General features: G+C 41.1%; 1 protein-coding gene across 13 annotated transcripts in view; it reads left to right on the top strand.

The window, feature by feature from the left end:
• Window positions 1–23,120, top strand: part of PDE8B (phosphodiesterase 8B) — a 247,997-nt gene that overhangs the window by 200,146 nt on the left and 24,731 nt on the right. For all 13 annotated transcript variants that reach the window (XM_055366979.2, XM_055366980.2, XM_055366985.2 and 10 more), the window contains one exon: window positions 19,843–19,885. In XM_055366979.2, coding sequence (XP_055222954.1) covers window positions 19,843–19,885 — 43 coding nt within the window. The remainder of the gene's footprint in view (window positions 1–19,842; window positions 19,886–23,120) is intronic.

Raw genomic sequence — 23,120 nt, 5'->3', positions numbered from 1 at the left:
TCACAACAACTCTTTGCCTGTCAGATTTGGCACTATCTGAGCCCATGGATGTATTTTAAATGGACATTTCTCTCAGCAGTTTACCATGAAACACTGTAAATTAGTATTTTTAGAGACATAGGTATTAAGTAAAATATATAATGGCCAAATTATTAATAACAGTGTTTTCACCAGAGCTATGAGGCAAACAGCCTGGTCAATCTCAATCTCTTAGGGATTCATTTTATATTAGCTTTTATACGCCAGGTACTGTGTTAGCACTGGGTATACAAAGGTAATCAAGTGAGACATAACCCCTGCCTATACAGAACTTATAGATAGACATTATTCAAATAAGTACTGATTTATGAACTGTTATAAATACAATAAGGGGAAAGTCCATTGATAGCATGTAACAGAAGGGCTTGACCTTATAAGGGAGTAGGATGGGCAGGAAATATCCGGGAAGGGTTCCCTTGGAAATCATGTTTGAGCTAAGATCTGGAAGACAAATAGGCAGAGGAAAGACTGTGCACTGGGAAGCTTCCCAAGCAGTGGAGGTGCAAGTGCAAAGACTCGGAGGTGGGAAAGGGCATGGGAGAACAAGAGGGATGGAAAGGAAGCCAGGATGGCCTGCAAGCTGAGAGCTCAGGGCAGAGTGGTGGGGGTCAGAGGTGCACCTGGAGAGCTGGCAGGGACCGGGCCATGCAGCAGAGACTCATAGCCAGCTTGCTGCCTGGAATTGACCCTAAGACCAACGGGAAGTGGGAGTTTTAAACAGGAGAATGACAGGATTAAATACATAGTTTGCAAGCTTACACTGGCTGATGAGAATAGACTGGGTTGGGCAGGTATTACCAAGCTCAGATGAAAGCTGATGGTACCTGCGTTCTGGTAGTTTAGAGATGCAAGTGGCTTTACAGGATTGGATGATGGACTGGCTCTGGGGAGGAGAGAGAAGGAAGCAGCAAGGATGACCCCTGGCTTGCATACTGATACATCTGGTGATTTAATTGTGAGTTCTGATGCCTTTGACTTTCAGTAATGACTCAGACATTTCTACCAAATGCTGTCTACCTTCCCACGGTGATTCTGAAATGGGTGTTGAAGGAGGCATCCAGTATTTATTTCCTTACTTGTTTGTTATTGTACTGATCCTGGCCTTGACTCATTTTAGTTGCTAAAAAGTCTCATGATTTTTTATTTTTTGTTTTTGTTTTTTTTTAAATAAAAGGTTGACATGAACACATCATACTAAGAGGGATGTTTTCATATTGTTTTTAGGGTTTTCTCCTACAAGAGATAGGTTTATGTCACAAATGAATTTAAATTCTATAATTTAAGGTCATGGGAGAACTTGGGAGCAGGGGAAAGAGGCTAGTTCATAAAATCTATCCATCATAAATTATATAAATTTAATAAAAATCAATGTTTTAAATAGTTACCCAAGTAGGTCTTACACTTTGTAGATTGACAGCTGTTATACACAATTCCCTAGTTATGGTTTGAAGCAGTGTATTATCTCATGCCCAGGCTCATAGTAGGGTGTCCCAGGGACTGTGACATGACATTAACCTCACTCTGTTTCAGGCTGTTCTGATTTCGTCTTGTTTATTTTCATAGGTTTTGAAACTACAGTTCAGACTTCCAGTTTTCAGCCATCAATCCGTATACTCAGTTGAACATACAATTTTCCCAATACTTTATTATGAAAATCTTTAACCGTATAGAGTTAGAAGGACTGTAAGTGAATACACATGTACTCAGTACCTACATTCTGTAATTAGCATGTTGCTTGATCATATAACCATCTGTGTCTCCCTGTAGACATCCAGCAGCCCATCTAATTTCTGACAGATTTCCAACTATCAAAAAAAAAAGTTGCATATATCAGTATGTTTCACCCCTTGTAACTTCAGCATGCACATTATTAACTAGAGTTTAATATTTGTTTTCATCTATTCTAAGGTAGAAGTTACATACAGCAAAATACATACATCTTAGGCATAGCCTTCCGTGAGGTTTTTAACTTTTTTTTTATTATACTTCAAGTTCTGGGGTACATGTGCAGAATGTGCAGATTTGTTACATAAGTATACATGTGCCATGGTGGTTTCCTGCACCCATCAATGCTTCACATTAGGTATTTCTCCTAATGCTGTCTCTCCCCTAACCCCCACCCCACACTCCGACAGGCCCCGGTGTGTGATGTGTGATGTTCCCCTCGCTGTGTCCATGTGTTCATTGTTCAACTCCCACTTATGAGTGAGAACATGTGGTGTTTGGTTGTCTGTTCTTGTGTTAGTTTGCTGATAATGATGGTTTCCAGCTTCATGTTCCTGCAAAGGACATGAACTCATCCTTTTTTATGGCTGCATAGTATTCCATGGTTCACATGTGTGCCACATTTTCTTTATCCAGTCTATCAGTGATGGGCATTTGGGTTGGTTCCAAGTCTTTGCTATTGTGAACAGTGCCACAATAAACATACGTATGCATGTGTCTTTATAGTAGAATGATTTATAATCCTTTGGGTATATACCCAGTAATGGGATGGCTGGGTCAAATGGTATTTCTGGTTCTAGATCCTTGAGGGATCACCACACTGTCTTCCACAATGGTTGAACTAGTTTACAGTCCCACCAACGGTGTAAAAGTGTTCCTATTTCTCCACATCCTCTCCAGCATCTGTTGTTTCCTGACTTTTTGATGACGGCCACTCTAACTGGCATGAGATGATATCTCATTGTGGTTTTTATTTGCATTTCTCTAATGACCAGTGATGATGAGCTTTCTTTCATATGTTTGTTGGCTGCATAAATGTCTTCTTTTGAGAAGTGTCTGTTCATATCCTTCGCCCACTTGTTGATGGGGTTGTTTGTTTTTTTCTTGTAAATTTGTTTAAGTTTTGTCTATTCTGGATATTAGCCCTTTGTCAGATGGATAGATTACAAAAATTTTCTCCCATTCTGTAGGTTGCCTGTTCACTCTGATGGTTTCTTTTGCTGTGCAGAAGCTCTTTAATTAGATCCCATTTGTCAGTTTTGGCTTTTGTTGCCATTGTTTTTGACTAAATGACTTCACTTTCGACTAGTCTGACTTCATGATTAAAACATACCAAGTGTTTTAGTCATGAAGTCTTTGCCCATGCCTATGTCATGAATGGTATTGGCTAGGTTTTCTTCCAGGGTTTTTATGGTTCTAGGTCTTACATTTAAGCCTTTAATCCATTTTGAGTTAATTTTTGTATAAAGTGTAAGGAAGGGGTCCGGTTTCAGTTTTCTGCATATGGCTAGCCAGTTTTCCCGACCTCATTTATTAAATAGGAAATCTTCTCCCCATTGCTTGTTTTTGTCAGGTTTGTCAAAGATCAGATGGTTGTAGATAATGTAGTGTTATTTATGAGGCCTCTGTTCTGTTCCATTCGTCTATATATCTGTTTTGGTACCAGTATCATGCTGTTTTGGTTACTGTAGCCTTGTAGTATAGTTTGAAGACAGGTAGCATGATGCCTCCAGCTTTGTTATTTTTGTTTAGGATTGTCTTGGCTATGCGGGCCCTTTTTTGATTCCATATGAAATTTAAAGTGTTTTTTCCAATTCTATGAAGAAAGTCAATGGTAGCTTGATGGGAATAGCATTGAATCTCTAAATTACTGTGGGCAGTATGGCCATTTTTCATGATATTGATTCTTCCTATCCATGAGTATGGAATGTTTTTCCATTTGTTTGTGTCCTCTCTTATTTCCTTGAGCAGTGGTTTGTAGCTCTCCTTGAAGAGGTCCTTCACATCCCTTGTAAGTTGTATTTCTAGGTATTTTATTCTCTTTGTAGCAGTCGTGAATGGGAGTTCACTCATGATTTGGCTCTTTCTGTTATTGGTGTATAGGAATGCTTGTGATTTTTGCACATTGATTTTGTATCCTGAGACTTTGCTGAGGTTGCTTATCAGCTTAAGGAGATTTAGGGCTGAGACGATGGGTTTTCTAAATATACAATCATGTCATCTGCAGAGACAATTTGACTTCCTCTTTTCCTATTTGAATACCCTTTATTTCTTTCTCTTGCCTGATTGCCCTTGCCAGAACTTCCAATACCATGTTGAATAGGCGTGGTGAGAGAGGGCATCCTTGTCTTGTGCTGGTTTTCAAAGGGAATGCTTTCAGTTTTTGCCCATTCAGTATGATATTATTGGCTGTGGGTTTGTCATAAATAGCTGTTACTATTTTGAGATACGTTCAATCAATACCTAGTTAATTGAGAGTTTTTAGTGTGAAGGCGTGTTGAATTTTGTTGGAGGCCTTTTCTGCATCTATTGAGGTAATCATGTGGTTTTTGTCATTGGTTCTGTTTATGTGATGGGTTACAGTTATTAATTTGCATATGTCTAACCAGCCATGCATCCCAGGGATGAAGCCAACCTGATCGTGGTGGATAAGCTTTATGATGTGCTGCTGGATTTGGCTTGCCAGTATTTTATTGAGGATTTTCGCATCAATGTTCATCAGGGATATTGGCCTGAAATTTTCTTTTTTTGTTGTGTCTCTACCAGGTTTTGGTATTGGGATGATGCTGGCCTCATAAAATGAGTTAGGGAGGAGTCCCTCTTTTTGTATTGTTTGGAATAGTTTTAGAATGAATGGTACCAGCTCCTCTTTGTACCTTTGGTAGAATTTGACTGTGAATCCTTCTGATCCTGGACTTCTTTTGGTTGGTAGGCTAGTAATTACTGCCTCAATTTCAGGACTTGTTATTGGTCTATTCAGGGATTCAACTTCTTCCTGGTTTAGACTTGGGAGGGTGTATGTGTCCAGGAATTTATCTATTTCTTCTAGATTTTCTGGTTTATTTGCGTAGAGGTATTTATAATATTCTCTGATGGTAGTTTGTATTTCTGTGGGATCCATGGTGATACCCCTTTATGATTTTTTATTGCATCTATTTGATTCTTCTCTCTTTTCTTCTTTATTAATCTGGCTAGTGGTCTATTTTGATCTTTTCAAAAACCCAGCTCCTGGATTCATTGATTTTTTGAAGGGTTTTTTTTGTGTCTCTATTTCCTTCAGTTCTGCTCTGATCTTAGTTATTTCTTACCTTCTGCTAGCTTTTGAATTTGTTTGCTCTTGCTTCTCTAGTTCTTTTAATTGTGATGTTAGGGTGTCTATTTTAGATCTTTCCTACTTTCTCTTGTGGGCATTTAGTGCTATAAATTTCCCTCTACACACTGCTTTAAATGTGTCCCAGAGATTATGGTACATTGTGTCTTTGTTTTCATTGGTTTAAAAGAACATCTTTACTTCTGCCTTCATTTCATTATTTACCCAGTAGTCATTCAGGAGCAAGTTGTTCAGTTTTCATGTAGTTGTGTGGTTTTGAGTGAGTGAGGTTTTTTTTTTTTTTTTTTTTTTTTTTTTGAGATGGAATCTTACACTGTCGCAGTGCAATGGCACGATCTCAGCTCACTGCAACCTCCGCCCCTCGGGTTCAAGTGATTCTCCTGCCTCAGCCTCCTGAGGAGCTGGGATTACAGGTGTGCATCACCATGCCTGGTCAATTTTTGTATTTTTAGTAGAGATGGGGTTTCACTATGTTGGCCAGGCTTGTCTCAAACTCCTGACCTCTTTATCCACCTGCCTTTGCCTCCCAAAGGGCTGGGATTACAGGCATGAGCCACCAAGCCTGGCCTTGAGTGAGTTTCTTAATCCTGAGTTCTAATTTCATTGCACTGTGGTCTGAGAGACTGTTTGTTTTGATTTCCATTCTTTTGCATTTGCTGAGGAATGTTTTACTTCCAATTATGTGGTCAATTTTGGAATAAGTGTGATGTGGTGCTGAGAGGAATGTATATTCTATTGATTTGGGGTGGAGAGTTCTGTAGATGTCTATTAGGTTCACTTGGTCCAGAGCTGAGTTCAAGTCCTGCATATCCTTGTTAATTTTCTGTCTTGTTGATCTGTGTAATATTGACAGTGGGGTGTTAAAGTCGCCCACTATTATTGTGTGGGAGTCTAAGTCTCTTTGTAGGTCTCTAAGAACTTTATGAATCTGGGTGCTCTGTTGTTGGGTGCATATATAATTAGGATAGTTAGCTCTTCCTGTTGCATTGATCCCTTTACCATTATGTAATGGCTTTCTTTTTGTCTTTTGATCTTTGTTGGTTTAAAGTCTGTTTTATCAGAGACTAGGATTGCAACCCCTGTTTTTTTTTGCTTTCCATTTGCTTGGTAAATATTTCTCTATCCCTTTATTTTGAGCCTATGTGTGTCTTTGCACATGAGATGAGTCTCCTGAATACAGCATACCGATGGGTCTTGACTCTTCATCCAATTTGCCAGTCTGTGTCTTTTAATTGGGGCATTTGGCCCATTTACATTTATAAAAGGTTAATATTGTTATAATTTGATCCTGTCATTATGATGCTAGCTGGTTATTTTGCCCGTTAGTTGATGTAGTTTCTTTATAGTGTCGATGGTCTTTACAATTTGGTATGTTTTTGCAGTGGCTGGTACAGGTTTTTCCTTTCCATGTTTAGTGCTTCTTTCAGGAGCTGTTGTAAGGCAGGCCTGGTGGTGACAAAATCTCTCGGCATTTGCTTGTCTGTAAAGGATTTTATTTCTCCTTCACTTATGAAGCTTAGTTTGGCTGGACATGAAATTCTGGGTTGAAAATTCTTTTCTTTAAGAATGTTGAATATTGGTCCCCACTCTCTTCTGGCTTATAGGGTTTCTGCAGAGATATCCGCTGTTACTTTAATGGGCTTCCCTTTGTGTGTAACCCGACCTTTCTCTCTGGCTGCCCTTAACATTTTTTCCTTCATTTCAACCTTGGTGAATTCAACGATTACATGTCTTGGGGTGTCTTGGGGTTGCTCTTCTCGAGGAGTATCTTTGCGGTGTTCTCTGTAATTCCTGAATTTGAATGTTGGCCTGTCTTGCTAGATTGGGGAAGTTCTCCTGGATAATATCCTGAAGAGTGTTTTCCAACTTGGTTCCGTTCTCCCCATCACTTTCAGGTACACCAGTCAAATGTAGGTTTGGTCTTCTCACATAGTCCCATATTTCTTGGAGGCCTTGTTCGTTCCTTTTCATTCTTTTTTCTCTAATCTTGTCTTCTAGCTTTATTTCTTCAGTTAATCTTCAATCTCTCATATCCTTTCTTCTTCTTGATCGATTCGGCTATTGATACTTGCGTATGCTTCACGAAGTTCTCATGCTGTGTTTTTCAGCTCCATCAGGTCATTTATGTTCTTCTCTAAACTGGTTATTCTAGATAGCAATTCATCTAACCTTTTTTCAAGGTTCTTAGTTTCCTTTCATTGGGTTAGAACATGTTCCTTTAGCTCGGAGGAGTTTGTTATTACCCACCTTCTGAAGCCTACTTCTGTCAATTCGTCAAACTCATTCTCTGTCCAGTTTTGTTACCTTGCTGGCAAGGAGTTGTGATCCTTTGGAGGAGAAGAGGTGTTCTGGTTTTTGGAATTTTCAGCCTTTTTGCGCTGGTTTCTCCCCATCTTCATGTATTTATCTATCTTTGGTCTTTCATGTTGGTGACCTTCAGATGGAGTCTCTGAGTAGACGTCCTTTTTGTTGATGTTGATGCTCTTCCTGTCTGTTAGTTTTCCTTCTAACAGGCCCCTCTGCTACAGGTCTCCTGGAGTTTGCTGGAGATCCACTCCAGACACTGTTTGCCTGGGTATCACCAGTGGAGGCTGCAGAACAGCAAAGATTGCTCCCTGATCCTTCCTCTGGAAGCTTCAGCCCAAAGGGGCACCAGCCAGATGCCAGCCAGAGCTCTCCTGTATGAGGTGTCTGTCGGCCCCTACTGGGAGGTATCTCCCAGTCAGGATACATGGGGGTCAGGGACACACTTGAGGAGGCAGTCTGACCTTAGCAGAGCTTGTACGCTGTGCTGGGAGATCTGCTGCTCTCCTCAGAGCTGTCAGGCCAGGATGTTTAAGTCTGCTGAAGCTGTGCCCACAGCTGCCCCTTCCCCAACATGCTCTGTCCCAGGGAGATGGGGGTTTTATCTATAAGTCCCTGACTGGGAATGCTGCCTTTTTTTCAGACACGGCCTGCCCAGAGAGGAGGAATCTAGAGAGGCAGTCTGGCCACAGCGGCCTTACTGAGCTGCGGTGGGCTCCGCCCAGTTCGAACTTCCTGGTGGCTTTGTTTACACTATGAGGGTAAAACCACCTACTCAAGTTTCAGCAATGGCAGATACCCCTCCCCACGCCAAGCTCAAGCATCCCAAGTTGACCTTAGACAACTGTGCTGGCAGCGAGAATTTCAGGCCAGTAGATCTGAGCTTTCTGGGCTCTGTGGAGGTGGGACCCGCTGAGCCAGACCACTTGGCTCCCTGGCTTCAGTCTCCTTTCCAGGAGAGTAAGTGGTCCTGTTTCGCTGGTGTTCCAGGCAGCACTAGGGTATGAAAAAAAAATCCTGCATCTAGCTTGGTGTCTGTCCAAATGGCCGCCCAGTTTTGTGCTTGAAACCCAGGGTCCTGGTGGCATAGGCACCAGAGGGAATCTCCTGGTCTGCGGATTGCAAAGACTGTGGGAAAGGTGCTGTATCTGGGCCGGAATACACCATTCCTCAGGGCACAGTCCCTCATGGCTTCCCTTGGATAGGGGAGGGAATTCTCCGACCCCTTGTGTTTCCCAGGTGAGGCAATGCCCCACCCTGCTTTGGCTCACCCTCCGTGGGCTGCACCCACTGCCCAACCAGTCCCAATGAGATGAACCAGGTACCTCAGTTGGAAATACAGAATTCACCCGCCTTCTGCGGCGATCTCGCTGGAAGCTGCAGATGGGAGCTGTTCCTATTTGGCCCTCTTGTCTGCAATCCCTTCCTTGAGTTTTGACAAAGCATATAATACTGGAACCTTATCCCAATCACGGTATTAAACCTCGCTGTCCCAAAAGTCCCTTCATGCCCCTTCACAGTCTATCTCTGTCCACCCATCCTGCTCACCCCCAGAGGTGACCACTTTTCTGAATTACTTAACCATAGATTAGAGTTTGAGTGTATACTGTCATGGTTGGCTTCTCTCACTCATAATGTTTTTGGGGTTCATCTTCACTATATCATTTTTTTTCCTTTTTATTACTGAATATTCCTTTGCATCAGTCTATCACAGTGTGGAGAATCTACTTCTGCTGATGGACTCCAGGGCTGTTTCCAGCTTTTGGCTGCTTTGAACATTCTTGGACAAGTTTTCTTGTGAATATATGCTTCTGTTTGCCTTGAGTAAACACTTAGGAGTGGGACTGTTGGGCTGTGTAGTAGGTGGATGGCTAATTTTAAAAGAAACTGGCAGGCCTTTTTTTCCAAAGTGGTTGTACAATTTTATACTCCCTCCAACTATGTATGAGAGTTCCAGTTGTTCCATAGCCTTGACAAAACTTCTTTTTAATTTTAGACATTCTGGTGGGTGTGTAGATAAATAGGATTTTTAAATGATTATTTAAGAGACAAATGACCCTGAATCATGCACACATACACACAAATACCTAACTCAGAATTAATAGTGCTTTTTAGAACCAAGCAAAATCAGATGTTTGTAAACAAAGCATTTAGCACAAGGACAGCAAAATTTGTGGCAACTTATAATATTTTGAAGTAATTAAGGGTTTTAAATTATTTTTCTCCCTGAAACAAGCTGTAAGCCTCCAAGGACTTGCTGAGGAATCCCAGCTTCGAGCTCTAGCAAAGAGCTTCACAGGCCAAGGACAGCAGTATTCACATTGCACAAACTAAGCACTAAAGCCTTCAGTTTCCCCAGTAACACACAAAATCAAACTTCCCAGTCACTGCTGCAAATGAGAATATTCTACATTTTATGCTTTTACAAGAGGAGAAACACACACCACACTACAGAGAGACTGACTGGCATGGGGCATTGATGCCATTGAATCCCCGTCCCTTTGCTTTGAGTTAGTTTGCACATGACAAAACCTTTTGATAAGAGATACTCACACTTCCTCCCAAATTTCAAGGAAAACTGTGTTTCAGAGAGATGTCCTGCACTAATGCAGGGGGTGTTTCCTTGACCCCAGTTTAACAAGCCCGGTCGTGGCACATCCCTTCTGGGGCTTCACTGTAAAGAGCAGCTTGACAGAGCAAATGGTTTTAGAGCCAAAGGGACACATTTGAAATTGGCTCTGCATACTACCTGTGTGGCTTGGGCAAGTTTCTTAACCTCTTAAACCTCAGCTTCCTTGCCTGTTCCAAGCAATGAGGATACCTCCCCTTGTGCAAGAGTGCCATCATGATTAGACTACAGATGTCATGCTGCAAGCATGTGGGAAACACGTAAGAGATGGCTGTGGAGCAAAGTTCATCCCCCTGGCTGCCTACCAGAGAGAATGCCAAACCACAGACCCACTCATTCCGTATCTGTTCTCCCAATGAGCTCAACTAAGTATTAAGGAAATAATTTTAGAATAATTTCTACTGAAATGACTGGTAAGTGTAGGGTCCACAAGAAAATTCTGATTCTAGGAGAATTTTGTCATCCAAGTGAATCATTAGTTGTACAGTGGGGTATCTGGAAGAGGTACATGGATAATCAGAGTCAGCTTCAGTGAAAACCCAGCACCGCTGGGGTGTGACAGGGGAAGGTCTGCTGGCACTGCTCTCGGCACAGAGCATCATTAAGTCGGTCCCACAATAGGGTTCCTGACGGCAGATGCTGCTGCAGCCAGGAAGAGTCTCTGCTTATAGAGCAAGGAGTTATCTCCATGCTGGGTTGCTAGCCATAGGCATGCGGAGAGCCCAGCAAAGGCAGGTGAGCCAGTTTGGGGGTGTGTTCAGCTCAAAATGCCAAATTATACTTGAAGAAGAATGGCCCAGAGCCACCTCAGCAGATGGAATTGGTACCTGTCATCCCTGCTTCTCCCTGTACCTAGTGGCTGGCGTACATTTCCATCCCCAAAGCAGGATGTGCATGTGCACCTGCCGGCCTTGGGCTTTATCTGGCTCCACTCTAGACAGAACACAAAACCCATGTTGACATCGCAGGAGCTCCACGAGCCAATCAGCTGGCCCGAGGGGCAGAGGATACACGAGAAAGGCTTTTTTGTTGTGTTTTGTTTTTTGTTTTGTTTTTAAATAACATAGGGAGCCATGGGACACAGCTTCTAAAGGAGAGATGCGTTTTGATTCAGAAAGAAAAGCTAAGCACTTAAAAATCACTGGTTTTTGTGTTAAAGCTATTTGAAAGAACAATTTGCAAGGCAAAAGTTTTATTCATTTGGTATCGTATAAAAAATTCACACTATATCAGTAAGTAGCTGTATAGCAAATGGTCTTTATCCCTGAAGAAAACATGAAACATGGGAAATAAAAATGTCCCATAATTATGGGATAAATGAGTCACAGCCCTTAGTCACATTTTGACCAGGATATCACACAGGTTGGTCACGTAATTGTTTCCGTAATTATGTGGAATGGACTGAGCAGAAGAGTTGGTAGAAAATCCTATTTTCACGCTTCAGTTTTACGTGATGATTTTTCAGTGGTTCAGTCAAGCTGAAACCTTTTTACCTGTATCTGTCATACAGGGTGTTCTGCAGTGGACAGGCCTATGCAGACCTACCCCCCAAAGTCTGAGGAAGCTGAGAGGCCAAAGAAAGAGACTGACAACTCTAGTTGTCAGAAAGGAACATTAATAAGAACTTAAGAACAGAAGCCCTGTCTGTGTCTCTGACAGCAGTGAGACAAGATGGTAGATCCCTGCACCATTACCCCCAGACCCAGGGCTTATATGCCATACAGAAAGGGTGATTCAGAGGGATGCGTAGGACAACTGAAGTATGATAACATCAAGGTTGTTTGACCTAATGGCAGTATTTACAGTAGGTATGTGCTTTTACCCAAGGAACAATAGATAATTTGGGAATCTTTGAGGCCTTCTCAGAACTGAGGTTATTCAGAAGACAACATGGCAGATTAGCATCCAAGATGGAGTTGCTTTGGCCTCCACACTCCAGCCTCCCAAAGCCAGCTCTTAAAATCTCATGCACTCTTCCTCTTCTGTGATGGTCTGTTAGCCTGTAGGGAGGGTGGCTATAGCTTTAGTAGCAGTACATTGGCAATGGAAAACAGCTCAGGCCTAGTGGGATTCCAAATGAAGGAGGTTCACAGGCTGTTGAATCATCTCTAGTCTTAGGAATACAATGACTTCAGTTTTCTCAGAAGAAGTAAGACAATGAGAGATACTTAACATTAATAATTTGAATAGTAGAAATATAATGACACTTGAAAGAGAATTCGTATGCCAGAACAAAAAAAAAAAGCCTATTGGCCAACTAGAAGAAAATTAAAACTTGGTTCTTCTTTAGAGACTTGTTGTAGCCAGGAAGTAATTCAGGTTTAGCCCAAATTGTAGGCAAATAATAAAAACTCAAGAACAGTATTTCAGGTCCAGGTACAGTGGCTCACGCCTGTAATCCCAGCACTTTGGGAGGCTGAAGAGGGCAGATTGCTTCAGCTCAGGAGTTGGAGACTAGCTTGGCCAACATGGGAAAACCCTGTCTCTACTAAAAATACAAAAATTAACTGGGTGTGGTGGCACATGCCTGTAATCCCAGCTACTCGGGTGGCTGAGGCCTGAGAACAGTTTGGACCCGGGAGGCAGAAGTTGCAGTGAGCCAAGTTTGCACCCACTGCTCTCCAGCCTGGATGACAGAGTGAGACTGTCTCCAAAAAAAAAAAGAAAAAGAAAGAGTGGTTAGGACTAGAATCTAAGTTTTTCTCTCTCCAGTTTCCCCATTTCTACCAAGGATAAATTATAGTACCTTGCTATTTCAGGAATAATGAAAAATAAAAAATAAAAAAATTACAGGACCAATTTATTTGCTTTAGTTGCAAAATAAATTTTAGTCTCACTATACTTGGCCTAATTATTTGCTTAAAGTGTAGCAAGAATAGTTATTAGTCATATAGGCTTCTTTTCAGTTGGCTTTGCTGGAACTTTATAAGGAATTTTGGATTTGACATTTTAAAAGCCTTGAGACTAAGGATTCCCCATTAGACTATGCTTGTAATACCTATACATAGGTACTATACCTGTACAAATTCCTCTCTTTAGTTCCCAAAATATCTTGGTTCCTGGGCCTGTCAGAAAGTGATATTCTTTACTTACCAGAGGCCAGGAACCTTGTAAGGAACCATTTAGACAACGTACCAAGTTAGTCTTTCCAAAGGACTTTTTATCGGCTCTATAAAGTCAATGTCAATTCCTCAAAGCAGTCTGGTTATATCTGAAAATACATGATTCTAGTCAAAGCCTTGGTGAAATAACCAGTGTTTCCAATTGTGTCCTGTTGCAAAACAAAACAGATTCTTACTGAATTTATGCAAACAACTACATTGCCATAAAGTAAGAATACTCATGAAAAGTTTCCAAATTCTGGAGAACTCAGGTAGAGGGAAGAAGTAAATTTTGCTCACAAAAGTATCCTTTACAATCAGAGTAGCAGTCTTCCAAACAGGATGTTGCCCGTTCATCATGGAACGGCCGTCCACAAACCAAGGAGCTCTTTGTCAGTCAGGTGAGGGAGCTGTTTGTCGGGCACTGTAGAATCCAGCAGCTCCTCACACAGTTTCAGAGTCAGTCCTAGGGAAAAAAGAGGCTCTCTGCTCATGAGTGTCTCCTCCTCGCACTCTTCAGGTAGCAAGATCCTATATAAACCATTTCCATTTTATCATGGGACTCTTTTTGGGCACTGTGATCCCCATCAGAGTGTTTCTCTGACATTACCCCCATATGCCCTAGTAAATGATTCACTAAGGGCTGTCAAGTGAAGAATTTATCCCTACAAGCACTCTGGCATGCTACATTCTGTGGGCTCAGGCAGTCTTATTCCCATTTAGCATGTCCAATTAATATTGCTCAAAGGGCAGATTTGCATGCCTTCTCTTCTGTAGTACTAGGTAGGAAAAATGTTTCAGCAGTCAGATATAATATCCATTTTCATAAAACATTTAAGGAAAGGAGATATAACTATTTCACATAAAGCCTATTTAAACATTTCAACTTTCATAATTCTATCAGCCCTTACATTTTTATGTTCTGCTTCCAGGAACGTCTCTTTTTCACCCCTAGACCATTTTACCCTCTTGTCAAAAAGGCTTTGGCTTTGCAGCAGGGGATTGAGCCAAGGGACCTGGGCACTTTGGTCAATGTGTCTTGATTAATTACCTCAACATTGCCCCAGGCAATTGTTGATCACCTTTCTCATTCTAATCTTTACCTTTTGATTTTTCAAAAAAATATTTTCCAATCTAGGGTAAATACAGAAAACTGGTTTGGGTTCCTGTAATGTTGGGGGAAAAGCAGGGGCTCACTATGGTCCATCCAGCTTTTGGTAGTGTTGTATTAAGAACTTTGTTTGAACCCTATCAATTTCCAATTAATTCAATTTCTTTTTTGAGACAGAGTCTCACTCTGTTGCCCAGACTGGAGTGCAGTGGCGCGATCTCGGCACACTGCAGGCTCCGCCTCCCGGGTTCACGCCATTCTCCTGCCTCAGCCTCCCGAGTAGCTGGGACTACAGGCACCCGCCACCACACCCGGCTACTTTTTGTATTTTTAGTAGAGAGGGGGTTTCACTGTGTTAGCCAGGATGGTCTCAATCTCCTGACCTCATGATCTGCCCGCCTCGGCCTCCCAAAGTGCTGGGATTATAGGCGTGAGCCACCGTGCCCGGACAATTCAATATATTTTTTATTTATTTATTTTTTTTGAGACGGAGTCTCCCTCTGTCGCCCAGGCCAGAGTGCAGTGGCGCTATCTCGGCTCACTGCAAGCTCCGCCTCCCTGCAAGCTCCGCCTCCTGGGTTCGCGCTATTCTCCTGCCTAAGCCTCTCCAGTAGCTGGGACTACAGGCGCCCGCCACCGCTCCCGGCTAATTTTTTGTGTTTTTAGTATAAGAGACGGGGTTTCACCGTGTTAGCCAGGATGGTCTCGATTTCCTGACCTCGTGATCCGCCCGCCTCGGCCTTTCAAAGTGCTGGGATTACAGGCGTGAGCCACCGCGCCCGACCTTCAGTTTCTTAATAACCAAGATTTCCACCCTGCTGGGACAAATTCCATGACTCTTCCTTTCTGTTTTCCTTAGTTTCACCCCTTTCAATTTTTAAAAATTTACCTTTTAAAATAACTTTTAAAATTTTCACCTCGCTAGGATAAGTCCTTTGACTCTCCTTTTTGCCATTCCCTATGCTCTTGTTAATTAGCCTAATGTTTTTATTAGCATCCGTAAGACCCATGAGGGGAAGTTGAGACAGTAAATTTGAGGCTTCCTGAACTTTCAATTTTTCATCAGTAACGAAGTGCCCACGCAAAAGCCCCTCCTACCCCACCCCCACCCCCTGAACAGACACACACATGCTTAACCACAGCATTTACCATGACCTGGGTAATAGGCATATTGATGGGGTGGATATCCCTGTCATAAAGCCAGTTCCACATGGCTTATAGACAAAGCATATCAGCTGCTTCATCTGGGGTGCTCCACGTAGCACTGGGGCTGACCCCATTCTCAGGGTAAACAGATCTTACAGAGGCTTTTATCCAGTCCACCAGGCTGGCTGTTCTCTCAGGAATAACCTCCCATGTGTCTGGATCACATATAGCCATCTGTGATTGTTCAGTAGTGAGCTGGGGATCCTGCATCAACCCAAACATGTTTTACCACTCTGCAGCATTTAAAACCAAAGACACTGCTCCAAATTAGCTACTTTCACAATTCAACAAAAGGTTTTATCCAGGGAGCTGATGATGCCTATCTACAAAAGGGAACAATTCCTTCACACAGTACCCTCTGGTTTCAGCAGTTACTTGGTTTTGCCCTTCCCCCGCATTGACTACCTTCTTGGCAACCACAGGTCTCAGAGGTACTTTCTGTTGCCTTGTCATTATTTTCCCCTTTGTAGATAGCTTTGAGGCTAATGATCTGAGCTCAGACAGACCCACATTTGAGCTTGGTCCAGCCTCAAGGCCCAGTCTGGCACTCTTATTTTAGCTTTTATAGAAAATAACCAAGGTACTGAATATTTCACTTTTCCTTATTGGTTTGCATTTACTTATGTATCCAGTGAACAACTCCTTAAGAGTTGGATTTTTCTCTAAATTCCACTGGTAACTCTTACCTTTTAGTAACTGAGCACAGCACAGCTACAGCTCCATACCATAGGTGACCACATGGCCGCCCAGGAATCAATCAAAAGTTCCTCATTCTCTATCCTTTTATCCTTTCCCTTTCTATCCATCTAGTTTTATCTGTATCATTTTTCATTCATTTTAAAACAACCTTTAAATAGCCTCTAAACTATGTGGTTACTCTTCCTTTATGCAAAAACCTCATCTTCATGTTTTTAATAAACTTCTTTATCAAAACACATCTTTCTTTATTCACTTTCATATAGAATTGTTTCTCTTATATTTAGTAGTTTTAATTACATATGTTAACTACTACTTTAACTCTTAGTAACCCTAATTTCCTTGGAAAAACCTAGCATTACTTAATTTAACATAACAGACTTTAAGATTTCAAATTACTGAAAAGAACTTTGAAACTAGTTTTATTTGAAAGATTACTAAAGTTAGGTGAACTAAAAGGCATTTGAGTTGGTTTCTATATTTCTGATAAGAACTTTTTTTTTTTTTTTTTGAGGCAGAGTCTCACTGTGTTACCCAGGCTGGAGTACAGTGGCATGATCTCAGCTCACTGTAACCTCTGCCTCCTGGGTTCAAGCAGTTCTGTCTCAGCCTCCTGAGTAGCTGGGACTACAGGTGCACACCACCCTGCCTGGCTAATTTTTGTATTTTTGGTAGAGACAGGGTTTCACCATATTGGTTAGGCTGGTCTCGAACTCCTGACCTCAGGTGATTCAGCTGCCTCGGCCTCCCAAAGTGCTGGGATTACAGGAGTGAGCCACTGTGCCCAGCCAGAACTTACTTTTTCTTTAAGCCAAATTAGAGCTCTGTCATATATTTTTGGTAATGATGTATCACATATATAACATACTAAATATATATAGACATACACACAAACAGAAGCAGATCTTATAGACTTATAAGATTCTTCATTTGCCAGTTCTCAAATAGCTTCTCTCCCACCTTTACACAACCCACCCAAAGACATGACTCAGATGAAACAAGGTAGAGAAGATCTACATCTCTAAGGCACAGAACTTAGACCTAAACAGCATTATCTGGAAACAAGATTGCCAGGAAAAATGTCTTCTCTTCAACTTAGCTTGTTTCTTATATTACTGGCTTCAAGGTGTCAGTATATTCTTATATTACTGGCTTTAAGGAACAGGGCCAAGAAAGCATGGAAGTTTTAGGGCCTAAACCACACATTTCTTATCCAAACATGCCAAGAAATGAGTAGCCCTTGTAGTAGTAACCACTTGCTTTAACAACTGCTGTCAGTCACCTCTAACAATATAGCCGTTGCCCGTGACTGCTAGCCATTACGTACAAGGTCAGCAACTCTCACAGTAAAAAGGAATCTCCGTACCCCACCCCTCGCCTCCCCACACACTAACCAGAGATGAGATAACACAATACAAAAGAGTGCAGTTTTAGACCTGAGTAGAATCTGTCTGCTTACTACCCTTGGGTTTCATGAGGAAAAAAAGATTCTTCCCCAAAAGAGGAGTCTTTGATGCCGTCTGTTTTCCCCAAGGGATCCCAGGCTGTTGGAAATTCCTTTTTTTTAGATCAGATCCCTCGTGTGGCAAGAAGTAGTAGAAACAGACAGAAGTAAATGGAGAAACAGAATTCGGTCGGAAGTTTTACAGAGAGTGCAGAGGCCTTAATACATATGTAAACATATGCAGCCCAAATTTCAGTTTTAACTAAGTTTACTTTTGACTGTAGGGCCCTTAAAAAAAAAAACCTAATTTTAATTCCTAATCAAGCTGGTTTACTTTTTTTTTTTTTGAAATGGAGTCTCACTCTGTTGCCCAGGCTGGAGTGCAGTGGCACAATCTCTGCTCACTGCAACCTCTGCCTCCTGGATTCAAGCAATTCTCCTGCCTCAGCCTCCTGAGTAAGCTGGGACTACAGGCGCCCACCACCCCACCCAGCTAATATTATATTTTTAGTAGAGAGGGGGTTTCACCATGTTGGCTAGGCTGGTCTCAAACTCCTGACCTGAAGTGATCACCCGCTTTGGCCTCCCAAAGTGCTGGGATTACAGGAGTGAGCCACGGCGCCCGGTCGGCTCTTTTACTTTTGTGTCTGCTGCTGGCTGGCTCCCGCTAAGACGCAGTCGTCTTACCGCACTGGCTGCCTGCCGCCCTTCTGGGCCACAGTGTGATAGTTGGCGCTCAGTTCACCGTCACTCTAAACCCGCTGGCATTTGGGGTCATCCCCACACTCACGAGGTGGTCCACAATCATCTGAAATGTGAGCCACACCATTCCACATAGAAGTGGCTGCCCACCACAAGATTTGCTCCATTTTTTGGTCTCTCAGCTCCTGGCCTGGCTTACCACACATCAGGGTGGGCAGGCCTGTGCACACCTACCCGAAAGTCCGAGGAAGCTGAGAGGCCACAGAAAGAGGTTGATGAATCCCGTTCCTCGGAATGAAACATCTAATAGGAACTTATGAACAGAAGCCACGTCTGTGCCTTGGATGGTGGCAAGACAAGATAATGGATCCCTGTTCCATTACCCACAGACCCAGCACTTACATACCAGAGGAAAGGAATGTGTAGGACACTTGCAGAGAAAGGCAAGAATGCTATGTGAATCTGCCTAAGGGCAGGATTTATGGTCAAGGTTGTTTTGATGTAAGGGCAGGATTTACGGTAAGTACATGCTCTTCTTACACAAGGAACAGTAGATAAAATAGTAATATTGGAGGCCATCCCGGAACTGGGGTTAATCAGAAGTCAACATGGTGGATTAGCATCCAACATGGAGTTGCTTTGGCCTCTGCAGACAGGGTTTCTGGCTATTACAGTTGATGTTGCTAAGCCATATTAATCTGCCTCTGCACATGTCTTACACACTCATCTGTCTTATTTTTCAAGTTAACCTACCCCATTCATTGAGTGGCTACAAAGATTTAATGGTCTGAGCACTTGAAAGTAGGTGGATTTAGCAGTGAAGCAGCATGATTATAAGTTTAATAGAACTAAATGTGCCCCACTAACAGTGTTGGGGCCAGTTATAAAACAAGAAATGCAGGATCCCAAAGAAAGCACACTTATTATTTCTAGTGCTAATGACTTCCTTTTGTCATTTGACAGACATTTATTGAGCATTAGCACAAAATCATTAACAACAAAAAAAATTGATAATGAGAAAGAACTAGGTGCAAAACTGCATCTAAAATTGAGATCTCATCGTGAGAAAACATTTTATAAATGGTCTATAATTGAGCATTTGAAGAGCTTTGTAGGAAATGTTTTTAACTCCTAGGCTTAAATTCAGATTATTCTGTAGCACAGAAAAATTTTATAACATATCTGAAACAAACAGGTTATATGTTAGCCTTATAAATAACTTAAATTTAGTTATATCTTTTATCTTTCTGCATTTCTGTAGGCTGTCAAAATGAGACAGTAGCTGACTGGAGAAGTAGATGTCCTGTTTAGAGAGTATGTGCCTTGGGTACCTTCCTGCTCTCAGGCTCAGCCATTCTATAAGTGTCTGAAAGTAACAGAGCCTTTGGAGTAGTACCACTTGGTGTATGTCTTTCATCTGTTCATATTATATGTGCAGCTTCTTGCTTTCTTCAAGTCTTCAGAGCTTTTTAACTAAATTGTTTGATGAGAAATATAGCAAATGGCATATTTAAAATCTTTCTCTTGTTTTATCAAACTTTTGAACGACTTTAGATTCACAAGATTCATCGTGATTCAGGAGACAATTCTCAGACAGGTGAGAATACTTCAATTGAACTCTAACATACTTAGGAGGCAGCTGTGGGTTCAAATGTATACATTTCTCTGAAGAAGTCTAAGTTGACATCTACTACCCCAGAATGTGGAGTGCTAAAATCCACGTGCTCATATCACAAGGTTGGCAAGCCAGAAGAAAAGCAGAAATCCCTTAAAATGTCCTTGAATCTTCCTTTATGGCAATTTTATCATGCTGAATGCCCTCCCCATCTTGTTTTTCTTTTCTTGGCTAGATACCATGTAGGACAGAAACCCAAGAGAGTGGGCCGAAAGTCTAGGGGAGACACTGGTTGAATATGACACAGGTGACAATATGGTAGTTGCTCAACCATGTCCAATCTCCCTTTTCTTTGCACTAATTGGTGACTGTACAGTTGGAAAATGTGGCTAGGTCCTGGCCTGGGAGGCGGAAGCACCGAGTTCCTATTTCAGTTTCCTACTTGCTCATTTCATATGTTGGGCAAGACTCTGCTTGGTTCTTGGCTTCCTCCATAAAAAGAGGAGCTGGACCTGATGACTTCTACAAGTGGAAAGGTCTGGAATTCTCTGACCATTAGAGGGAAAAAAAATCAGTCTGCTACCAAGAAGTTAAGATTTTTGTTCCTGCAAGAATTGGAACATTCTTTGCCCTGTTGGTGGCTTTCCCAGCCACTAATGCATAATGTCAGACCCTAGGCTAAGTGTTAAGTCTCTCTTCTTGGTGAGGTGGATCATATCTAGCATACTTAGAAAGATGTCATTTGCTCTTGCTAAGCTTCAAATTTTTTCATTTGTAAAATGAATTAACAAAAGCCCATCTCATTGTTAATAAGGATTAAAGAAGGAAATGTATAATGCTTAGCAGTAACTGGCATTTAACTGGTACCTTCCTTCCCCCTTTCTGAAAACTTTCTAGACATGAACAGGCTGGGATAACATAATGACACTTCACACACAGGTGCATTTTATCTCTCTCCCTCACTCACACACATACATTTTGGTTAATTTCTTGTAACACTTGAGCAGGTGTATTATTTTAACTAACTTGGGAGCTTCTGAGTGCCACAAATTGTTCTAAGCATTTTCGTGTCCTTTGCAGTGCCCAGCATTGCCTTGTACATAATAGACACTTTGCAAATACTCAGCAAATATTGGTAAATTGAAACCATTCCATCTTGGAAGTACAGTTTCCACCATTTATTCTCTTTTTGATCTTGGGCTACCTACAAAATCTCTCCATGCTTAAATTTCTTATCAGTAAAATGGGGATAACCCTATGTAGTTTTGAGAATTGTTGTAATGATTGAATGAGACAATTATTTAAAGTACATAGCACAATGCCTGTCACAAAGTAGGCACTCAGTAAGTGGAGCTATTTTTTTTTCAATTGGTGGCACATATTCCTTTTTGCCACAGAGTACAGCTGTTTAAATGTCCTTTATCCTTTCTCTGGCTTAAGTTTCTAATTCATATAAACATCTGTTGAAAGAATGACAATGAATTCTTTAATTATGTGGCCTTACTTTAGCCTTTATTGAAGAATAATTTCTCTAAACTTTTTATCACTTCTATTGCTATAGATTCTCTTAATTTTAACTGAGATAAAATGAGGAAGAATAAACATCATCCATCTTTGAATAATTTCTAATGAACGACTTAGAATTCAACCAGCTAGCCTGGGCCACAGCCTTGAAGCTAACCTCTCTACTTTTAGTTTTGTTTAGAAACTACATTTTGAGGAATTCTTCGTTCTTGAATCTTGAATTTAATCTTAAATCTTTAAGTTAGATTTAACTTATTACTTGGTAAACAAATAAATGCTAGGACTGTATATGATTATGAAGTCCCTGAATAGGCTAAACCAAGTGTCTCACAAGTGAGCAGTATTAGTTTCGTTTCTCAGGGTTTCAGAAATGCCATGATCCCAACAATATCACTTAAAGTACTATTATTTATAGATAATTGTAAAAATATATATATACGGAAACTAATATGCAAGGATAGGTAAACTACTAAGGTAGAATTTGGAAGATAAAAATTAGGAAAAGAGATAGTATAATAAATATTTTAAGTTAGATTATTTAAGATAAGGTGCTATAGCTATGGTGTTCAGATTAACTTTATAATAGTTCCACCTTCACTTCATGTTGTATAAAAATAATTCAGTTTTAATTTTTGATTTAATAATTTTTTTAGTTGAATCAGGTTTTTAGGACACTAAATGGTTAAGAAGGTGGTCTAGAAAAGTGTCTAAGACATTATAAAGTGAAAACAGTAAGTAGTAGGACAATGTAACATGATCACATGTGTCTAAAGACATATATGCAAATGAACAGATGTAATTAATAGCCCCCATATACTACATGCTTACTATGTGGCAGACACTGTTCTAAATGCTATGCATATATTAACTCACTTATTTCTCAAAACAGCCTATAAATGAGATGCTATCATTACCCCCACTTCATAGACAAGGATAATGAGACCCAGAGAAGTTAAGTAACATTCCCAAGATTACACAGCTGCTGAGTGGCACAGTAGAAATTTGAATCTTGACGATTTGGCTCTGGACCTGGTTTCCTTAACTACTAGGCTTCTTGCACCTGCTGTCACTAGGCAATTCTTAAAGAAGTGTTATTGCATCTTTTTTTAATTCTTGGAATATGATCATTTATTGGCATCTGAGAAGCGCATTCTTCCTGCTCAAATTTGCATGTCTGCCTCCTCTCTTAGCCTAGTGAGGAGTAATCTGTGTTATGGTTAAATTTCTCTACTCGCTTATGAGTTACTCTCACAGAAGCAAATGCGCTGAAAATGTGTGTTTCTGAAGCCAACACTGCTGCCTTGTCATTTTTTTATATCTCGGCGCTCACTGGTGGCATATGCTTTTTGTTAGTTTTTACATTAACATGACCGTGCGTTTTCAGTGTTAAATTCAAGTCTGCAAAGATTTAGGCCAAAATTCTTTAAATGTTTGCCTGCCCCCACCACCCTGGAAAATAGGGACAAGGGTGAGAGTTTAGTTATTGAAATGTTGGGGGAACCTAAAACTGTTTTCTTCCTTTCCTGTGATCAGCAGTATGCATCATTTGATGAAACCCATCCTTAAAGAGAATCTAGAAGCCCAGCTAGAGGTCTGACTTTTCAGAGGTGCCAAAATTCGTCTGAATTAATTTCGTAATTTAAATCTCTATAAGTTTCATTAGTATTATATTTCCTCAAATATCCCCATTTAA

Source organism: Gorilla gorilla, chromosome 19 (assembly GCF_029281585.2).
Source record: "Gorilla gorilla gorilla isolate KB3781 chromosome 19, NHGRI_mGorGor1-v2.1_pri, whole genome shotgun sequence".
In the NCBI taxonomy this organism is placed as follows: Eukaryota; Metazoa; Chordata; class Mammalia; order Primates; family Hominidae; genus Gorilla; species Gorilla gorilla.
This window is presented reverse-complemented; position numbering and strand designations above follow the sequence as displayed.